This window comes from Aquarana catesbeiana, linkage group LG08, assembly GCF_042186555.1.
Source record: "Aquarana catesbeiana isolate 2022-GZ linkage group LG08, ASM4218655v1, whole genome shotgun sequence".
Classification (NCBI taxonomy): domain Eukaryota; kingdom Metazoa; phylum Chordata; class Amphibia; order Anura; family Ranidae; genus Aquarana; species Aquarana catesbeiana.
The window spans coordinates 167,825,938-167,846,486 of NC_133331.1; the positions used below are offsets into that span (position 1 = coordinate 167,825,938).

Genomic DNA, 20,549 nt, shown 5'->3' on the forward strand with positions numbered 1-20,549 from the left:
CACATATCTGTAATACATATGGTTATACATATGCCTTATAATACACCATAAAAATTGCAGGAAAAACGGTAAGTATAGCATGGCTCACTTGCCCATACAGTATATGCAGAAAATATGCTTTGTTTTCTGAAGCTCACAATCAAATAAAAAATTATATTTTCATTTGCCGTCTGCAGAAATGTCCTCACTATGAAGATGCCAGAGAAGGAGTAATGAACTTAAAACTGCAATTACAGACCACAGTAATTGAACTGATTTCTTATAAACACGCTCAGTCACAAATTGTTTTCCAGGCGTTACAGTATACAAAACATGATATAGCAGGATGCTGTAACATGACTATTAATATTAAAAGAACCTATAATAACAGACATAATATGATGCCATACCATGCTAATAGACTATAGAAAGGCAGATGCGCTGGTTTATTCACTAAACAAAATAATTTTGTGCCTTAGGCTTGTTTTGGACCCAGTATTGTAATCTACTTAAGCCACAAGAAAACTGACATGTGGTGTTATTGCTTTCACGTAAATCAAAAGCAGTACGGTTTGTCTTAGACAATAAATCTGTGAAACCACATCCTGATGATGTCTTCCACGTCTATGTCTGCAGAATGCCTCTCTGTGTATATAGGCAGCTCTGTTTCCAGGTTTCTTAGTGCCAGAATGAAGATGTATGAGAGATTACAGATGTGACCCTTGTCATTGACTGCCATTGAGTGAGCATTAGTTTACATCCCATGGAAGTACTGTCAGATGTTCTGATTGACTGCGATAGTCCACACTGTGCACATGTTGCCACAGGGTCTAGGAAAGAATCTGTGTTCTGTACTTGTTCAGCATTCTCACCCAATCATATAGACATTCCAGGAGATGCACCATAAATGTTCTGCAGCTTGTTGCATTGATATGCAGATAAATGCTATAGCACATGGTGGACTCTTTTGTGCCTTACATTGGCTGGATGGTAGTAAATTCTTTCTGGTTAGAGCTCTGTTAATGGTTCTATATACAGAAACAATAACCACACTGGCTGATCTGAGAGTCGCAGTGTTTTCTTGTGCTTTACTAAACAACTGTAAAATGAAATTGTCTTTAAAAAGGATCGCACGTGTAGCAATGACCCCCAGAGGAGCTGCTGGATTTTAATGGGCTCTCCTGTTTTCCCTGCCAGTGACCTGCACTGTGGCTGCACCCAGACACTCACTAACCCTCCTGACAATCAGACAGACTTCTAAGCCTTCAGTCTTTTTTTTTTTTTTTTATTTATTGACTTGGATGTCTAGGGAGAGAGGGTTAGGAATACAGAATATCCAAAAAAGCAAAAACATATCAGACGTTCTTAGATCAGCAACAGGGTGGTTGGCGACTTTAAGTTTTCTAGTAGCAGCCCCCTAGTAATATCAAAGTTGATGATGCTCTGTGTTAGTCTTCCCAGTTTCAAATTAATCATTTAAGAACATCTAGTTGGTGGCCCCACGTTAATCAGTAGCGGCCTCCTACTTACAATGGATCATTTATATAGCTCTATTGATACTGCAGAAGCAGCCTCCCATTAGGTACTGGTCATCAGGCCCCATACAAGCAATCACAGAAACCTTAAAGAGCTGAGCATGGAGGTCTCCATGTCATTTTCATCTGACACTAGCTTCTACCTGTAACTAGGGACACATAAGCTTATGGCAGGGTCCCTATACGTGATTGGTAATATCAGGGTATAGTTCTGGTATTTAGCTGTGGTTTGTGCAATCAGAGCTCCAGCTTACATCATGTGCTCCAAATCCAAGGTATATGTATGCAATTACAATTTTTTCCTAAACTTGGATCTTAAAGCCTAATGCCAGTCAGATTTTTTTTTTAGTTTGGTTAGAGAAGAGTCAAAGATTCTTTTTATTTATGTCTTCTCATTCCTTGTCCCTGTTATTGTCCATAAAAGAAATGAGAGGTGCGGTTGTCGCTGGAACAGAAAATAACCATTCACCGATTAAAAATATGTTTTTGTTTTTGTCTTGGGAAGTGAGGGCAGATCTCCTCTGAGTGAAGTGAAGATACAGATAGCAATAGAAGCCTGGCAGGGGCTCCGACCTTTCTCCATTCTATTCAAAATAGCAATAAACATTTTTTACTGGACTCGGAGAAACATATGTGCATGCAACATTAGTTTGGGGGACTCAGTTCAATGCAGAATCAGTTCTGTAAGCCAGAGGTATGTTAAAGCACCTTATGGGGCCTGCTATTGATGGCCAGGCTTCTTCATATAATTTTCCCTGAGGACAGGTTTATTCTGAACAGCGAGTATCAATAGTTAGCGTGCAGGTCTTAACCACTACCAGATTACAGTGGGGGGCTTTTCAGCCCCATGTGTAGAACCTTGTTCCCTATAATGCTTCCGGTTTTCCAGCATTTTTGCCTGTTACGCAACCATGTACAGTAGATGGTGTTATGACTTACTTGAGTCACATGCTTACCAAATCTCACCTGAATTGGCTGCAGATCCTTCAAAGTGCAGAACCATTTTCCTGCAGTGAAGACAGGGAAACATGCAACAAGTGCAGCAGGGGCCGCCCCCTTGGACTTTAAAGGCAGAAATAGAAGTAATGGAGTAGGTAAAAGGCAGCAGAGTGCCACTATTCTTGAGTACACAATATGTAATAAATTTTATAGACATGAACAGTGACATTAAAATATACAAAGTATATGTCAGGTCACCTAGAGGCTGGGTGACAGATGCACCCCGTTGGGATCAGGAGTGCACCGCAAGGTAGTGGACCCTACGGCTGACTGCTGCGGATTGAACTCTGGGAGGTTCAGGAAGCAGGTCTACTGGATCACTGACACAGATCCCACTGGGAGCTAGAGCATAAATTCCCCAGGGCGCGGAGTCTAAGAGCCAGCAGGTGTTCACCAGAGCCTTTAATGGTAAGGATGGACTGCGCTGCAGTCTGGCTCCAGGTCGCGGCCCCCAGGGTCTCACAGCTCACGCTCATGGTAGACTACAGGAGAAGGGGAAGGAGGCAGCAGGCTGGAACCACAAGGAAGTAAGAGACAAGCCAAGGTCGGGGCCACAAGCAGACAAGGACAACAGAGTTCACACCAAGGTTCAGGGTCACAGGCAAACAGGGATGGTCGGGGACATGCCAAAGGTCAGGGTCACGAGCAGACAGGAATAGTTAAGAACAGGCCAAATTCGGTAACAGGAATCAGATGTAGGAAACACAGCAAGTACATACGGAGGCTAACACACAATGGTTGATCAGCACTGCTGGCTTGCAGTGCCCAGGTTAATATAGGGTTCCCTGATAGGGCCTGGGGTGGGGCCATGCTTAGAGGAGAGGTTACAAAAGCAGTCAGGTGAGGGTCAGCTGGTCTCTAGAGATGAACACATGGAGACAGGTGAGCTGATCGACAAACTATTGCATAACCATGACAGTATACTAATGAACCAGTTAATACATAGATTAAACAAAGGTGTATATTGCCCAGAATTGCCTGTAATTGAGAAGTTCTAATGTACTACTCGATTTACAGGCAATTCTGGGCAATATACGCCTTTGTTTTGCTGCCACATGCACACTGGTTGCGACAGTATTATCTTTCTTCTGGTGTAGCCATCAGGGTGTCTCCTGTGGATGTGAATCAGTGGCTGGCCCAGAATTGCATGTCTGTCCACCTATGTTGTCCGTGCGGTCTCTCTTAGCCAACGTGGAATCCTCACAATTGTTTTTACTATTTCCCCATGTCCTTCAATGAACCCTGTATGTAAGTACCTTTAAGCCTAAAAAAACGTTTAGCTCACTATGTAAAACCACTTGCCTTTTATGTATTGTAGTACAAATACTATGTAACTGTATCTACGTTGCAGATAAAGATAAAGTCACACAAATGTAAATTACCCCTGATGAAGGAAAAATGTATACCAATACATTTCCGAAACATGTCGGGATGTATGCTACAAATCTTCATGGACTGATCTCAGCTTGACTCTGGCAGTGCCTGGATTATTAGCTTTAGGTTTGATATATGTATCTATGTATTAACTGGTTCATTGGTATACTTTGTATATTTTAATGTCACTGTTCATGTCTATAAAATTTATTACATATTGTGTACTCAATAAAAGCTGCCTTTTATCTACTCCATTACTCCTATTTCTGCCTTTAAAGTCCAAGGGGGTGGCCCCTGATGCATTTGTTGCATGTTTCCTCTCTTCATGTTTTAAGGATGTTGGCAGTCTCATACACTCAATTCCCATAAACAATTTTTCTCTTTTTCCTGCAGTGAGAGTGTCTAATGTAAACCCATAGCAAATCAAAAAGTTAAATTACAAACCCGCTTTTTGGCAGTATGATGCAGGCATTCTAGTAAAGGATGATGCAGCCTGGATTTTGTGGGATGTAGCACATCAGTGCTTCATCAACTGTGTTACTAAACCTTTTATACAGTACAAATCTTTGGAGGCCAAACAGTATCTCTATGTCTATTGGTGAATTAGACAAATTAAAGTGGACCTTGTGGTACAATGCAGGGTCTGCTCAAATTGTCTGGGCTCAATCCCTCTGTAAAATGTACTATTAGTATGAGCAAAAGACACCTTTAAAGGAAAAGATTTAATTTTTATTTACCTCACCTCCATTAACCACGTGGCTGGGCATTAATGTTACCTCCCTTCCAGGAACATGCCTGGACATTGCATAACAGGCCAAATCTTGCAATAACACACTCCAGTCCATTCTAAGCGCAATCACTACTGAGCTTTAGGCTACAATGTATTCCCAAGGATATTTCCAGAAGAAGTGTGATGTCACTCTCATTATTGTAAACAAGAGCTGCTCTTACCCTACTAAATTATCATATATCCAAATGTGTCAATAAAGTGCAATGCAATAACAAATAAAGTGCATATGAAAACATTAAAGTGCATAAAGTTCAGCAAAAAGTGCCAACTCCAAACTTGGTATGCTTATTAAATTCATGTGAAGGGGCCTTTGTTTTGTTTAAAGGCATCTTCACATTAGTTTAATATGCATGATATGATATGTATTGCTTGTTTAGATTTATACTTTATTATTATTTACCTGGTAGGGTAAGCGCATATTACAATGGTGGATGAGTTCATAGACTTTTTAAGACCAGCAGCAACCCAGCTTAGTACCACTTATCTTTTGCGCAAGTGATTTTACACAGTTGTGTTTTAGTAATGTGACTCTTGCCTAAGTAGAAGAGTGTAAATTGAGTAATAAAATCTAACTTTTTTCTTTATGAGTACCTTATGCATGTACTAGAACTAGTGGCTTATTTAGGGGGAAGGGGCCCAGACATTATAGGCAGGCTTTGCTTTTAACTGCAAAGTCCACTTTAATGATATTTTGCCCTGTGGAAAATAATGTATGTTAAATGGAAGAGAGGACATACAGCTAGGAAGAACTGCAAAGGAGTGCATACAGCCTGATGGCTCATTCCGCTGAGCCAATTCAAGAGGTTATGCAAATATACAGTTAGGTTCCAAAAGAAATATGTAAATAAATATGGTGCATGTCGTTGATTTATGTGCAGTAACAAGCTAGGGTAGCCAATCTAAAAAAAAATAAAACACATTTAAGCATAGCAGAAAGGTTATCTTTTGTTCTCAATGTATTACCCTAATGGCAATTTTGGCTTGTAAAGTACAGGGGTCCCCTAGTTACAAACATCCGACTTACAAACGACTCCTACTTACAAACGGAGGGAGACAACAGGAAGTGAGAGGAAATCTCCCCCTAGGAAGGGAAATTCACTCCTGTAAGAGCTATTATGAGGAAAAGGTACCTCCACTGATGCTTCATCACCAAGGCTTGTTTCCACAACAACCCAAAATTTTCAAAATCCAATTGTCATTAGGACAGAAAGTGAGGTGAAATCTTCTGAACAGGGGCACAGACAGCAAAACAAATGTCACAGGGGTGTTAACCCTTCCCTATGCTAGCCAAAAAGCTTAAAAATAGTTTTTTTGGCTGGAGCTACACTTAAAAAATGTACCTGTTCCGACTTACAAACAGATTCAACTTAAGAACAAACCTACAGTCCCTAACTTGTTTGTAACCCGGGGACCCCCTGTATGTTGTTGTTTGCTGGCAACTGTCAAGGAGGTTTGTATTTTACTATTAAGTAGTTGGGAGCATGATGTTTAAGGCAAGATATTTAATAAATAAAAATACATTTTTTACCAGCTTAAAATACATCAGGCTATTGATGCTTTTGGAGTTTCAATATAATTAAACTATTTAACTACATTTATCCCGAGAAGCTGTGAAGGAATTGGATATCTAATGTTGGTTTTGTACACTGTATAGATAGAATTTGGCAATCTATTTCTGCCTAGCTTTTATAGAATTATGTATTCCAGAATACAACCTTAAGGCTCAAAAATGTTTCCCTACGAAGTGGGGCTGTGCTTGCACTACATTGGTTAACTGCTTGTTTTGTGTAGGGGTGGATATAGAGCCTATACTCACCTGATCCTTTGATCCTTTGGAAAACAGCTTCCAGTGGTGGACTGTTCCTGACATCTTCATGTCCAGAGCTGGTCTATGAGCGTGATGAGGTCAACAACATTCCACCGCACAAGACCGCTAGACCGTGGGGGGGGGGGAGGAGTCTTGCACTGAGAGGATTGGAGGATTGGATGAATATATCTCAGCTCTCCAGGCCCCTAGACAAAAATGAGCAGTTAACCCATGTAGTGTGGGCACAGCCCCACCGCCTAGGGAAAAAAGTTGCCTGGAGTTCAGCTTAAAGTGAAAATGTACTCTGTTTTATACATTTTTTTAAGTCTTTTCCAAGAGTAGTCACCATAAAATCTCTACCATCACTTTTAAAAGTTAGGAAAGTCACTAAAATGGCAAAGCTCTGCCAACTGCCATTCCACTGTCCAATGGCACTGCTTTAGTGGCCAGTAAAGACAGTGTTATTGGATGGGGAACCATAGTTTATAGCCACAAAGCCAGGGACAGTCAGGCTCCAGTAACAAAGTGAAACTGAATCAGAGAGTAGCACATAAGAAACATTTCTAACTAATAAAGGTGGAGAGACTGGAAAGGACTTTTATGGAGAATGCTCATAGACTGGACTTTTACTTTTAAAATTTTAAAGTGGAGTCTAGGTTCACTTTAACTATTGTGACCAGATGTCTGATGTTGCTAAACATCTGCAGTCAAAGTACAAATAATTCATGGTTCCTCCACAAATTGTTTTGTGCAGATGTCTGACGATTCATGTTTAAAACTCTGGTCATCATGACAATAGTAAATCACAATTTTATTTTATTTTTTTCTGTAAAACACTGCATCTTGTTTCTTTTTAAACATGTATTCCATGATGTTACCTTGCAACGCTAACTTGTTTTTGTCTGTTATACAAGCCATGCAGGGGTAAAACTGCAAGGAATGAAAAAAAACTGTTTATCAAATGTAGGCAGTATGTTAGAATTGACCTTTTTAAAATGTTGTTATATGAACTGGTGCTACATATTTTCATCACTTGAAACACTTAGATCACTTAGATCCACTTAATCTTTGATGCAACTGTTGAAAAATTGACCTGTTCTTTGCCATAATTAAGTTGGTTATACACAAGGGAGATCTAATAACTTGAGTGAAAAAAGCAGACTACCATTCACTCATAATCATTCAGTTTTTGATATACAGCAGGTGATTTCAAAGTACTACCAATGGTTATACTGAGTCAGCTGTGCAGAAACACTAAAATTTAATTCTGAATCATTTTAAAGAAAATACTATATCCTTATTGTTAGTGTCTGTTTGGTATCCCCAATGGAAGCTTAATTTGATGGAGTTGATTTACAAAGGGAGTAGAGACTGAGCTGAGTAAGTAAGTGAAGCTACTGTATGTATACTATAAATTCTCATTTGTAAGCAAAGAAGATTTAAAATAGGCAGGATTTTTTCTAAAAAATGATTATAACTCTGTTCCTTTATTACATTACTCCCTGACCTTGAACAATTAACAAATGGTTTACCAAGTCTGTTTTTTACCATTTTTTTATAACTTTGGATAGAGCAGAGAAGGGTTTTTTTCCTTGTTCTTGCTCTGTATGTTCTACTAGGGAGATAAGGAAAAGACAAGGCAGAAAGCAAGAGGAAATGTCTCTATAGTGAGGAAAAATTTCATATCACTCTCTGTTCCAGTGATAATGGTCACCAGGACACATAGGGGGAGAATTACTAAAACTGGTGCACAAAGAATCTGGTGCAGCTGTCCATAGTAACCAATCAGCTTCTAACTTCTTCATGTTCAATTAGGCTTTGACAATAAAACCTGTAAGGTGATTGGGTACTTTGCACAGCAGTAGCAGATTCTATGTGCACCAGTTTTAGTAAATCACCCCCAATAGAGAGGTTGATTGACTAACCATTGGAAACAATCCTTTATAAGTAGGATTTTACTCCTTGCACCATTTTAAATATTATTTCACATACTATCTTCAGATATGCTTCTTGCTCTTTGTGACTTTCCTCCTTCTCTATATTTTTCTCATTCCTTTCTTTTCTATCTACTGTCTTTCTGCAGGGCGCTCCAGGAGAACCGGGCATGTCTGTCATAGGACCCCGTGGCCCTCCTGTAAGTGTCTCAACTGTTAAAATCAATAATACATATTTTATAATATTATCAGAGATTTTAGGCAACCAGAACAACATTCTGATCATTTAATTCCCAGTTTCTGTTATTCAAGGATAGGGAGCGCTGTATGCTATTTTAATTATAGGTTATTTCTACTTTTTTTCTTCTGTAGATGCAAAACATTATTCATAGGCATTACAGTGTCACATTATATGTCTTTGTTTGCATATTTTTAAATTTTGGTTTGCATCAACATGGCATGAATATAGAATAGATAACCGAAATAATTACAATGTTCTACTTTAGTCGGTAGGTGCTATTTTTACTGTATAAATATATATAGCAGTGTTTTTGGTGGCTTAAATTGTCATTATGTAAATTTTATGCAACCTTTCCAGTAAGCATGTCGTACTGTGTAATCACTGGTGAGAAATGAGATGTCTACCTAAATGAAACAGCTGAGGTTTCACGATTCAACTTATTTTTAACAAATTACTGGGAGAAGAGGATTATCATAAAAAAGAACACTAAGTACTACTTGCATATGAGCTAACCACATTAAACAACCCAAATGCAATTTTAGCTAAAATAACAAATGACTTGCCATACATGGTGTCCACACGCCTGTCCTCATACACATTTGAACATACCCAAAATGTAAGGGGTTATTTCTCATTCTCATCATGTGATAACTGTCAAACTGTCTGGCAATAATCCTAAATAAGGCTTCAGTCCCTCTTCCGTCTATCATTATTACTGCTGTCAGATTCATCCAGCTTACTAACCATTCGGTGTCCGCTAACCCTATCTGCCATTCCATCCACTGGCTTTTGCTTGCCCAATGAATAAAATTCAAAATATGAGCAACAATATACAAAGCCATCCACAACTCTGCCCCCAGCTACATCACCAACCTCATCTACAAATATCACCCAAACCATCCTCTTCACTTCGCCCAAGACTTCCTGGTCTAGCTCCCTTTTCACCTCTTCCCATGCTCACCTCCCGAACTTCTCCATAGCCTCTCTCCTTCCCTGGAACTCCCTATTCTAACATGTACAGTTATCTGTCCACCTTTAGTGAGTTGCCTAAGAATTCATTTCTACAGGGAGGCCTATCCAGCATCTACCTAGCAACTATAATTTTACTTTCTCTATTAACTAATCCCAATGCAGTTATTACATTTTGTATGACTTGCCCAAACAGGGACCTCTGAACCATTTTTAATAGAATTGTTTTACAACTCTGTTGTCTACATTTCCATTGTAAAGTGCGGTGCAAACTGTTGGTGCTATATAAATCCTGTGTAAAAATAATAAGGGTTGTCTAGTCTGGAAGATCAGCTAGTCAGTATACAAGTAGGTTTCCCAGCCTTAAGAACTGTAGACAAAATTGATGATAGGTTATATAGAGATCTAAAAAGCTTTGACATAAGAAACCATAGTTTTTGTTTGGCTTGGAGTTCTTCTTTAACCTTTGGCATAGAACAATGTAGTCAGATGTATTTGTACAACGTCTTTTCAAGTTTTAACAACTCTACCTAATGTAGGACAAGATCCCTAGTTTTGTAATATAGGCTTTTTCAAGGAATGCAGATGGTAAGACACCACAAGTCACAATAAACATCTTGCTAAGTATTCTTTTTGTGTCCACTGTTTAACAGCAACCTTGGACAGTGTGTGGGCTGTGACATAGTTAACAGCGTTGTTAGTACAAAAGGAACAGTGATTTCCCTATAGGGAAGTTGGCTGCCTCTCCTCGCCTTAAGCAGTTGCACATGCTCAGGGACAGTACATGAAACCAAAGAAATGAAGTCCACAACAAACTGTCTGCTATTTTGAATGTAGACATTTATTCTCAGAGGTGTAGTAGAAGATGGAAAAGTAGCATGAAAATATGAGCTTGATGTCACTGACTATATACACTATTTATTTTTGGATTAAAGAGAGGCTACACTACATAAATACCCTCACCTATTCCCTAGGCCTGTGAATGGGGACTACATTCCTTGCAGTCCCACATACAATGCTGACTATATTTGATGAGAGCCTTTCATTTGACCAGTTAGCTTCATAACATTTTAGGGTTGGTAACGGACCAGTGATTCCAAAAGTGAAATTTTAGTTATAAATGGAGCATGGTGGGCCAAGACAGCCCTTTGTTTATTATATGTTTTTATCATAGTTTCCTGTCCATGTGGGAGTTGTGGGTGTTCTGGTCCACCTTTGCATGTTATATGATATCCTGTTGCATTCTTCAGAATGTGATATAAATGGAAAATCTAACAGGTAGATTGGGATTCCTCATAACGACCTTAGTGGGTGTGCAGACCCAGGAACCCAGTTCAGAAATCTTGCCAGTAAAGCGCCTAGTGGTTTAATTATCCAGCATCTACAAAATATATACATTTTAATTAAACTGACCGTGTTGTTGCTTTTTGAGAAATATAATTCTGTCTTTGAAGTTATACTCTTCAAAATGTATCTGGACGCATTTGTTAAAGATTAATTTAAAAGTGGTTGTAAAGGCATTCTATGCATGAGGGTAAAAAACCTTCTGTGTGCTGTTCCCCCCACAGCCATCCCTAATACCTGAGACTCCTCTCGATCCAGCTATGTGCACAGGAGCCTTGGCTATCCCAGGTCTCTCTCTCCTCATTGGTAGACACAGCAGTGGGAACCATTGGCTCCCACTGCTGTCAATCAAAGCCAGTGGGCCAATGAGGAGAGAACAAGGGGCAGGGGTCTTATGGATGCATACAGCTGGGCTCAGGAGCGAGCATGCGCCAGTGCTTCCATAGCAAGCAGCTTGCTATTGGGGGCACTGGTCAAGGGTGAGGAGCCAGGAGTGTTGGAGGGGAACCTGAAAAGATGAGGATCAGGGCTGCTCTGTGCAAAACCATTGCACAGAGCAGGTTAGTATGACATGTTTGTTTGTTTTTTTTTTTCGTTTTTTAAAGCTGAAACTTTAATATCAATTTAGGGCAAGCAATGTATATATCGTGCAAAGAAAAAAATATATACAGGTTTTCTGCACATTTTGTCTATACTAGAGTTCTGTAACTGATATTGGTATGTTTTATTGAATTTGCCATTTAATGTTATCCTTTGCACGCATCCATTTGTCTAGTAAAGCATTTATGATTCTTAGATTAGTGCTTTATGAAGAAAACACAAAGCAGCGATCGTACCATATTCTTTATTGCTGAATGATTAAAGGTCTGTGTCTTGTTGGTTGTCATAGGTAGCAGGCTGAAGTCAAGTGGAAGCTAAACAGCAAAGCAACATCTGGTTTTTCAATATGCTGTCTCAAATACAGTAATAGGCAATGCTAATAAGAAACACTTTATCCCCCCTTTTAAAAGTACACCTGTCTTTCCACTTAGGGCTACGATACATTATGAAAATACACAGAAAGCTTTTGTGTTGTTTTAACCTGAAACATACTTTTTAAGTGTTTTCTTTTATGTCCTTGATGTCTGCAGGTTGCGTAAAGAGGAACATAGTAAATATGGTCTAACAGTCTAGCTCGTTGTGTTTCATTTGTCTTATCTATCGTCATAAGGATTTGCAATAATCTATATACAGTAATAAATAACCTAAAATGAGAATGTTGAGTACAGAAAAAGTTCATTATACTTATGCAGACAAAAATCTTTCATTTACTTTCCAATGCATATACTAAACTTCCTCCACTGTTTCTTTGACCCTTTGTCTACACTAGTTCTATCAGAGTTTATAATTCTATCAGAGTTTATACAGCTGCTTGGGGCCTAGCTGCCAAGGGGGGAGGCAATAAGTCATCTTCAAGGTTCCCTTATCAATCCGGTTATGAATTACTTACTGTATTTATTTATTTTAGGTACTTATATAGCGCCGTCAATTTACGCAGCGCTTTACATATACATTGTACATTCATATCAGTCCCTACCCTCAAGGAACTTACAATCTAAGGTCCCTAACTCACATTCATACATACTAGGGACAATTTTAGACAGCATCCAATTAACCTGCCAGCATGTTTTTGGAATGTGGGAGGAAACCGGAGTACCCGGAGGAAACCCACGCAGGCACAGGGAGAACATGCAAACTCCAGGCAGGTAGTGTCGTGGTTGGGATTTGAACCAGCGACCCTGCTTACTGCTAGGTGAGAGTGCTACCACTACAAAACTGTGCAAAATCCTGATGACCCTTCTTGGGTCATGGATATATGCATATTTTGGGCATGTGCAAATTCTGATCATGCAATCAATACTAGTGGCAATCTCGCACTGTACTCAGCAGGTTGCATTGAGTACTACTGTGCACAAAATAGCAGCCTCACTCTGAATGTAGGATGCAAATTACTAGCTTATTAATGCTGGCGTTCAACATATCCACATTTTAGGGCTCTTGCATGTTGAGATTTATAAGCATTTTTTCTTCCTAGCGTAAATTTACCATAGTTTCCCACTCCAGGAGAGCCGTAGGTGCACCATACAACCTCCTATTCAAGTGAGTGGCTGTATGCAGCCATAAGGGGTTATTTACTAAAGACAGATCCACTTTGCACTACAAGTGCAAACTACAAGTGCAAAGTGCACTTGAAATTGCACTGAAAGTGCACTTGGAAGTGCAGTCGCTGTAAATCTGAGGGGGACATGCAAGGAAAATAAAAAACAGCATTTTAGCTTGCACATGATTGGATAATAAAATCAACAGAGCTTCCATTCATTTCAGATCTACCCCTCAGATTTACAGCGACTGCACTTCCAAGTGCACTTTGCACTTGTAGTTTGCACTTGTAGTGCAAAGCGGCTTTGCCTTTAGTAAATAACCCCCTATTCTCATACATGGTGATGCTTCTTCAGAAATGCAAGTGCAAGTAAATTCTGATGCAGAGAAGTATTGGTGGTTTTGATTGAATAGCTAGCTGTATGCAGTAACTGTGGCTCCCCATGTGCGGGAAAGAGTCACGAAATATATGCTAGGCATATAAAATCTCTGTGTGCATAAACCCTTAAAGATATTGCAAGAGCATTATGTCTATTAAAATTAGACATTTTTTGAAATTTAGCTTTTGAATGGGGGAAAATCTTTATCCAACGTATGGAGACTGCACACCACATTCTTTTACTGCTTTATTGACCAAAATTACCGCACTCATCCTGAATTACCCCTTGCTCTGACACATTTGCTCCATACAAAGCTTTATTTAAAATACAAAGTTTCCCGTAAAGTACCCTTTAGATGAGCAGAACTGTTGGTTAGAATGGAGCCTAAAAACAATGCACTGGTAAATATACTGTATGCTTGCATCTTGTTGTTGGATTGTGGTTGCTAATACTGATGGCCCTGAAAACCGGTTACTGAACCTTGCAACCATCTATTCTATTATTTGACTGAGATTCATACAGTGTCTATTTAGATTGCACTGATATAGCATTATACAAAAGATGCACATGCAGGGCAGGATCTATCTAATCTGGGGGTACAGAAAAAAAAGTAAGGGGCATAATGTCAATACTGTGTGTGAGTCACTGACAGTCTGTCTCACAGTGTCATGACAGTGTCAAGACTTCGGAAACACTAGTATGTCTTAGGCTGTCATTAGATTAGGGTAATTAAACTGAACTTGTGACCCCTTATATCAGATGTCCCTATCAGAGTCTCACTTTACATCAGGGTCCCCATCAGAGTGCCCCCTTACATCAGGGTCTCCATCAGAGTGCCCTCTTACATCAGGGTCCCCAACAGAGTGCCCCCTCATATCAAGGTCCCCATCAGAGTACCTTCTTACATCAGATTTCCCCAGCAGAGTAGCCCCCTACATCAGATGTCCATATCAGAGTACCCCCTTACATCAGATGTTCCTATCTTAGTATCCCCTTACATCAGATGTCCCGATCATAGTACCCCTTTACATCAGATGTCCCCATCAGAGCACCCCCTACACAAGATGTTCCCATCAGAGTATCCCCTTACATCATAGTCTCCATCAGAGCACCTGCTTACACCATTGTACCTATCAGAGTTCCCCCTTACATCAATTGTCAACATCAGAGTGCCCCTTACATATCATAAGTTATCAACATCAGAGTGGACTTTTCATCAGGTGTCCCCATCGCAGTGCCCCTTACATGGACTGTCCCCATCAGTGTGCCTTCTTACTTCCAATGTCTGCATAACACTGGCTCATGGATCAGTGGATGCACTCAGAGACCTGGGGGGAAACGACCCCCTAGATCCAGCCCTGTGTACATACAAATGTAAGGGTAGTTCGATACACCACACTAAGACTGTAATGCCCTGTACACACGGTCGGACATTGATCGGACATTCCGACAACAAAATGGATTTTTTCCGACGGATGTTAGCTCAAACTTGTCTTGCATACACACGGTTACACAAAGTTGTCGGAAAATCCGATCGTTCTGAACGCGGTGACGTAAAACACGCATGTCGGGACTTCAAAAGGGGCAGTAGCCAATAGCTTTTGTCTCTTAATTTATTCTGAGCATGCGTGGCACTTTGTGCATTGGATTTGTGTACACACGATCGGAATTTCCGACAACGGATTTTTTTGTCGGAAAAGTTTATAGCAAGCTCTCAAACTTTGTGTGTCGGAAATTCCGATGGAAAATGTGTGATGGAGCCCACACACGGTCGGAATTTCCGACAAGGTCCTATCACACTTTTTCCATTGGAAAATCCTATCGTGTGTACAGGGCATAAGAGTCATTTCTTACCTGTTTCAACATCTGGCTCAGTTATTTAACTGTTTTTCTTCTTTCAACCTTCTCATTTACCATTGGCATCTTTCTTCTTATACTTATTATTAGAGTTGTCCCGATACCACTTTTTTAGGACCGAGTACAAGTACCGATACTTTTTTTCAAGTACTCGCCGATACCGATTACCAATACTTTTTTTTTAATGTCACGTGACAGTGTTTTTATTTTATTTTTTTAACAGTACTTTCTTTTTTTTCAAGGGGGGGGAGGGGGTGAACGGTGTATGTGTGTGTGTGTGTTTTTTTTTTTTTTACAATTTTTATTTTTTACAATAATATTTTTTTTTATTCTTTATTGCAATATGTGTTCTTTTTTTTTTTTTTTTTTTTTTTTTTAATCAGCCCTGTTGGGGGGCTTTGGTGAGATATCAGGGGTCTTAACAGACCTCTGATATCTCCCCCTTAAGACAGAGAAAGAGACAGAGGATAGAGATTCCCCAGTCCCTTTCTCTGCAGCCTCAGCTGCACTGAGAATGAATGGAGAGAAGACAGCGGCTCCTCTCCATTCATAAACTGACACATCGTAATCACAGGAGATTACAATGTTTCAGTTATGTGAATGGACAGAGTCAGCTGACTCTGTCCATTCACAAAGGAAGGAGGAGGAGGACAGCAGAATGGAGGGGGAGAACGGAGGCGGAGAACGGAGGGGACAGCAGAGAGGGACAGCAGAACGGAGGGGACAGAGAAGGAGAGGGGGGCAGCAGAACGGAGGGGACAGAGAAGGAGAGGGGGGCAGCAGAACGGAGGGGTCAGAGAAGGAGAGGGGGGCAGCAGAACGAAGGGGACAGTGAAGGGGGACAGAGAAGGAGAGGGGAACGGCGGAACGGAGGGGGACAGCGGAGGGGCACAGCAGAACGGAGGGGACAGCGGAGGGGGACAGAGAAGGAGAGGGGAACGGCGGAACGGAGGGGGACAGCGGAGAGGAACAGCGGAACGGAGGGGGACAGCGGAGGGGGACAGAGGAACGGAGGGGGCATGGAGGAGGATGCAGTGACAGTCAGCGGTGACCGATCACCGCTGTATGTCACTAAAGCCGCTGAAAGCCGCTGGGGAGAATCTTGTAACTCCCCCATGCGCCGATCACAGCTGACTTCCAGGTATCGGGGGAAGCATTGGGAGCATTTGCCCGAGTACAAGTACTTGGGCAAATGCTCGGTATCGGTGCCGATACCGATACTAGTATCGGTATCGGGACAACCCTACTTATTATTATTGCAAAAACAAAAGATTTCAAAGCTAGAGACTCATTTTTTCTGATTCAGACTTTTCCTAAACTATCTGCTTTCATGTGTTTACTATCACCATTACTTATTTACCATAGTGAAGTTTGTAAGGTTATTGAAACCAACACCCCGCTTTCCTTTCTTTCCTTTTACACTTTTACACTTCTACCGTGATATATACAGCCATTTCCAAAGTTTTTTTTACAACTCCCATAGTGATTTTGAGTACATGGTAGATATTTTAGGAACACACAGATCCCTACTGACTCTTTTGCAGAGATCAGTCATTTTAGAAATACTGCACCAGGCATCTCACTTTGTTATTTCTTTTACTTTATATAAAGCAATATATTCTACAAGTTTCATGCAACAAGCGTCTATGTGAAAAAACAGCTCTCTAGTCTGCTGGCTTTGGGGCTCTGAACATGGCAGACACCACCAGAATTAAATTTATGTGAAAAAAAAAGTCTGGTTGTGACCTGTCAGTCAGATGACTGGCTCTTCTCCAATCACAAAGCTCTCTCTACTCCGCTATACTCTGCAGCTTGCATTTTATGAATGGGATTAATGAGTACTGAAGCACAATGTAGACATTCTCTCTCTCTGTTATAAATTATCCCATAAGTGTGTGTGTGTGTTTTTGTATTTGTGTGTGTGCATACATCTGATTTCTTCATATTCTTAAAAAGAGAAATATTTTGACGTGTACTGTTCATATGAAAAGACATTTTGGCAGCCACTGAAATAAGATATAGTTTCCTGAATTCTTAAACCCCCAATTTAAATCCCTTGGATGGGATTAGCCTTCTACTTTAAAAACTATTCACCGTTTTTATATCCATACATTTCTCAAGTTATATCCAATCTAAAGAGATCCCCAAACCACCCATTAAATACCACAAACTGTTGCGGCCTCACTTATATAACATGCTTTGGAAGAGGACTGAGAAAATATAAGCATCCAAAAACCATACAGTGCTTTCAAACGTTAATGAATTAAACAATGTGAACCTGAGTCTATCTTGAGTTCACCGAATATGCTTTGTGTAATTGCTTAGAGCTGTGTTTGGAGATGTGACTAGGAATATGATTGCCTTGAAGGCACGGAACAAGACCATTAGGTGGTGTCCTCAGTGAATAATGCCTGTATTGTGAACTGTAGGCACAGACCTTCAAATATGTCCCAAAGGAGGCCATATATACTTTCAGGTCTGTTACCCAAGCTTCTGTGTAGTTGTACCAACAGACAAGAAGCTGAAGAATGATGAATATCATGAAATGTTATTTCTAGCCACATATAAGAAAATAAAAATACCGTATATTTCCAATCTTCAGCTTCAGTATTTGCTGTCCCTTCTTGTAAGATCACTTTGGCATCTTTATTTAAGAACTAAAAAGTAGTTTATAAAATGTTATCTGCAATACAAATTAAACAGCTAATAAAATAGATGGTTTGTTGCTTTTGGCTGTAGGCCAAACACAACTAGCCACTATTAATTAATTCAAATATCACATTGGACAGCAGTATAATAAATATTACAGATACTGTTTACATATTAGATTGGCACTATATCTTGGCTGTGGAATTTAAAGTAAACTTTATGACATAAACTGCACATAATAGGCACATTACCACCTACGTAAACAGCCATTTTTCAAGTGTAAATATCCTTCTTTTTTTTTTTTTTTACTTGATTTATTATTATTATACAGGATTTATATAGCGCCAACAGTTTTCGCAGCACTTTTATTATTTATTTTCTTTTTTGCCCCCCTAAATGTAAGAATTTAGAAGTCTGGGATATAATTCTGATCAGAGAATTTTTTAAGCTAAATGTATTTGTACATTTGACATTGTATTGCCATCTTTAATTGTTGCCGCTTGAGGGCTGAAGGAGAGGAAGTTGTATTTTATTATAAAACAATCTTTTGGAAATACTGTTATGTCAAGTGATAACTGTATTTTGACAATATGTTCAACTGACAGTTACATCACTGTGACTATGGTGACTATGGCTGTATCACTCGGGTTATGTGCACAATAGATATAAACTGTCTTGTTCATAGTTCTGTGCACTCTTCTGTGTCTGCTTCCATAACCGTGAACACTTCCCTAGATGAGTATGTATCAGTGTGCCTAAAGCACTTTATTAGCTAGAGTAGATCTACACTATTTGGTCAAACGTTTGAGGACACCCTTCCAAATGTTTAAGTTCAGGTATTTTCAGTAAAGGGTACTGTATACAAAGACATTTTAAGCAATTGCTCACTTCCAACCTTGTGGCAGCAGTTTGAGAAAGGCTCAATTCTATTCCAGCACCGGCACAAAACCAAGCTTCCAAAGACATGGTTAAACAAGGTGGTGTGGAGAAGCTTGAGTGGCTTGCAGAGGGCCCTGTTCCTAAGCCCTAAAGTGGTTCTATAGGTAAAGCGCTCTAATGTATTTCCTGCATTAAGGCAAAGAATGTCCTACCACTTTCTGTATCCCCCCCCAAATACTTTCCTGAATCATTCATCAATCCAGCGTTGTACCCAGCAGCATCTGTTCTCTCCATTCTCCTTTTTCTCACAAGCTTGGCCATGAGCAGTGGGAGACATTGGCTCCAGCTGCTGTCAGTCAAATCCTGTGAGGAGGGAGCAGGGCCGATCTGTGCTGTGTGCGTCTATAGAGGCACAGAGCCTGGCTTGGGATCGAGCCCACAGGTGCACTCTAATGGGAGGTGGTTTCCTATGGTGATGCACCAAGAAGAGGAAAAGCCTTGAGCACCATCAGGGGACCCCAGAAGAGGAGGTTTGGGGCCACTCTGTGCAATACCATTTCACAGAACAGGTAAGTATAACATGTTTGTTATTTTAGAAAAAAATGTAAGCTTTACAACCACTTTAAGACCACCTGTAGGATAAATTGGAAGACCAGTTACATGCCATGAGGTTGATTTACCATGGGCAAATAGGCTGTTCACTTTGTAAGAGAATTTGGTCTTTTGCAAGGAAATTTGCCCCAGAGCTTAGTAAATGAGGCGAAGCTCTGCTGATTTCCATCATCCAATCATATTGTTTTTTTTTTCATTTTCCTTACACATGATTGGGTATTCTTTGCAAAGTGAAACTTTGTCATATTTTCTAAGCTCTGGGGAAAACATGCTGCAAAATATTGTGTAAAGTGTTCCAGAAGAGTGAAGGCTGGTATATCCACAAAGGGGAGGTAAACTCCACAATATTGCCGATAGTTATGTGCAGGGCCTTCTTTAAAATTGATTGGACCCTGGGCAAACATTTTCTTGGAGCCCTGGGATTCCTCCCCTGCCCCCTGCTTGCATGCAATTTCACTCTCCACCTGCTCTGAGACATACAATAAATTGCAGCTAAACTCAAAACCAGTTTATGAAGCAGATCAGGCAGCAATTGCGATGACTTGCCAGGGGTAACAGGACATCATTACAGATCACTGACTGGTTGCTAGAGGTTACAACACATCATTTCTGCTTGTTAATTGGCTGCTAGAGGTTATTGAACATCATTACAAAATTGGTTGCTGGGGCTGGGGGGAGGGTGTGTTTAGTGGCAGTGGTCGGGGGGTTTCAGTGGCAGTGCTAGGGGGGAATCAATGGCAGTGCTAGGGAAGGGGGGAGGTTGTGATGAGCAGCAGTGCTGAGGGGTTGATGGGATCAGTGGCAGTGCTGGGGGTGGGGGCATGGGATCAGTGTCAGTGTTGGGGGTGGGGATGTGGGATCAGTGGCAGTCCTTGGGGGGTAATGGAATCAGTAACTCTCACTTGCTGTCACCTGTCAGTCAGATTCCACTTGGTTCCCCCTGCCTGCTGGTGAAAGAGGAAAGGAGAGAGAAAGGAGTGTGAGAGAGAGGGGGGGTGATAGAGAGGGTGAGAGATGGGGGGGTGAGAGAGAGGGGGATGGGGGTGAGAGAGACAGGGTAG

General features: G+C 40.5%; 1 protein-coding gene across 1 annotated transcript in view; it reads left to right on the forward strand.

Annotated features, from left to right (window-relative positions):
- Window positions 1-20,549, forward strand: part of COL13A1 (collagen type XIII alpha 1 chain) — a 250,216-nt gene that overhangs the window by 39,863 nt on the left and 189,804 nt on the right. The window contains exon 4 of the mRNA XM_073596695.1: window positions 8,568-8,618. Within this exon, the coding sequence (XP_073452796.1) occupies window positions 8,568-8,618 (51 nt within the window). The remainder of the gene's footprint in view (window positions 1-8,567; window positions 8,619-20,549) is intronic.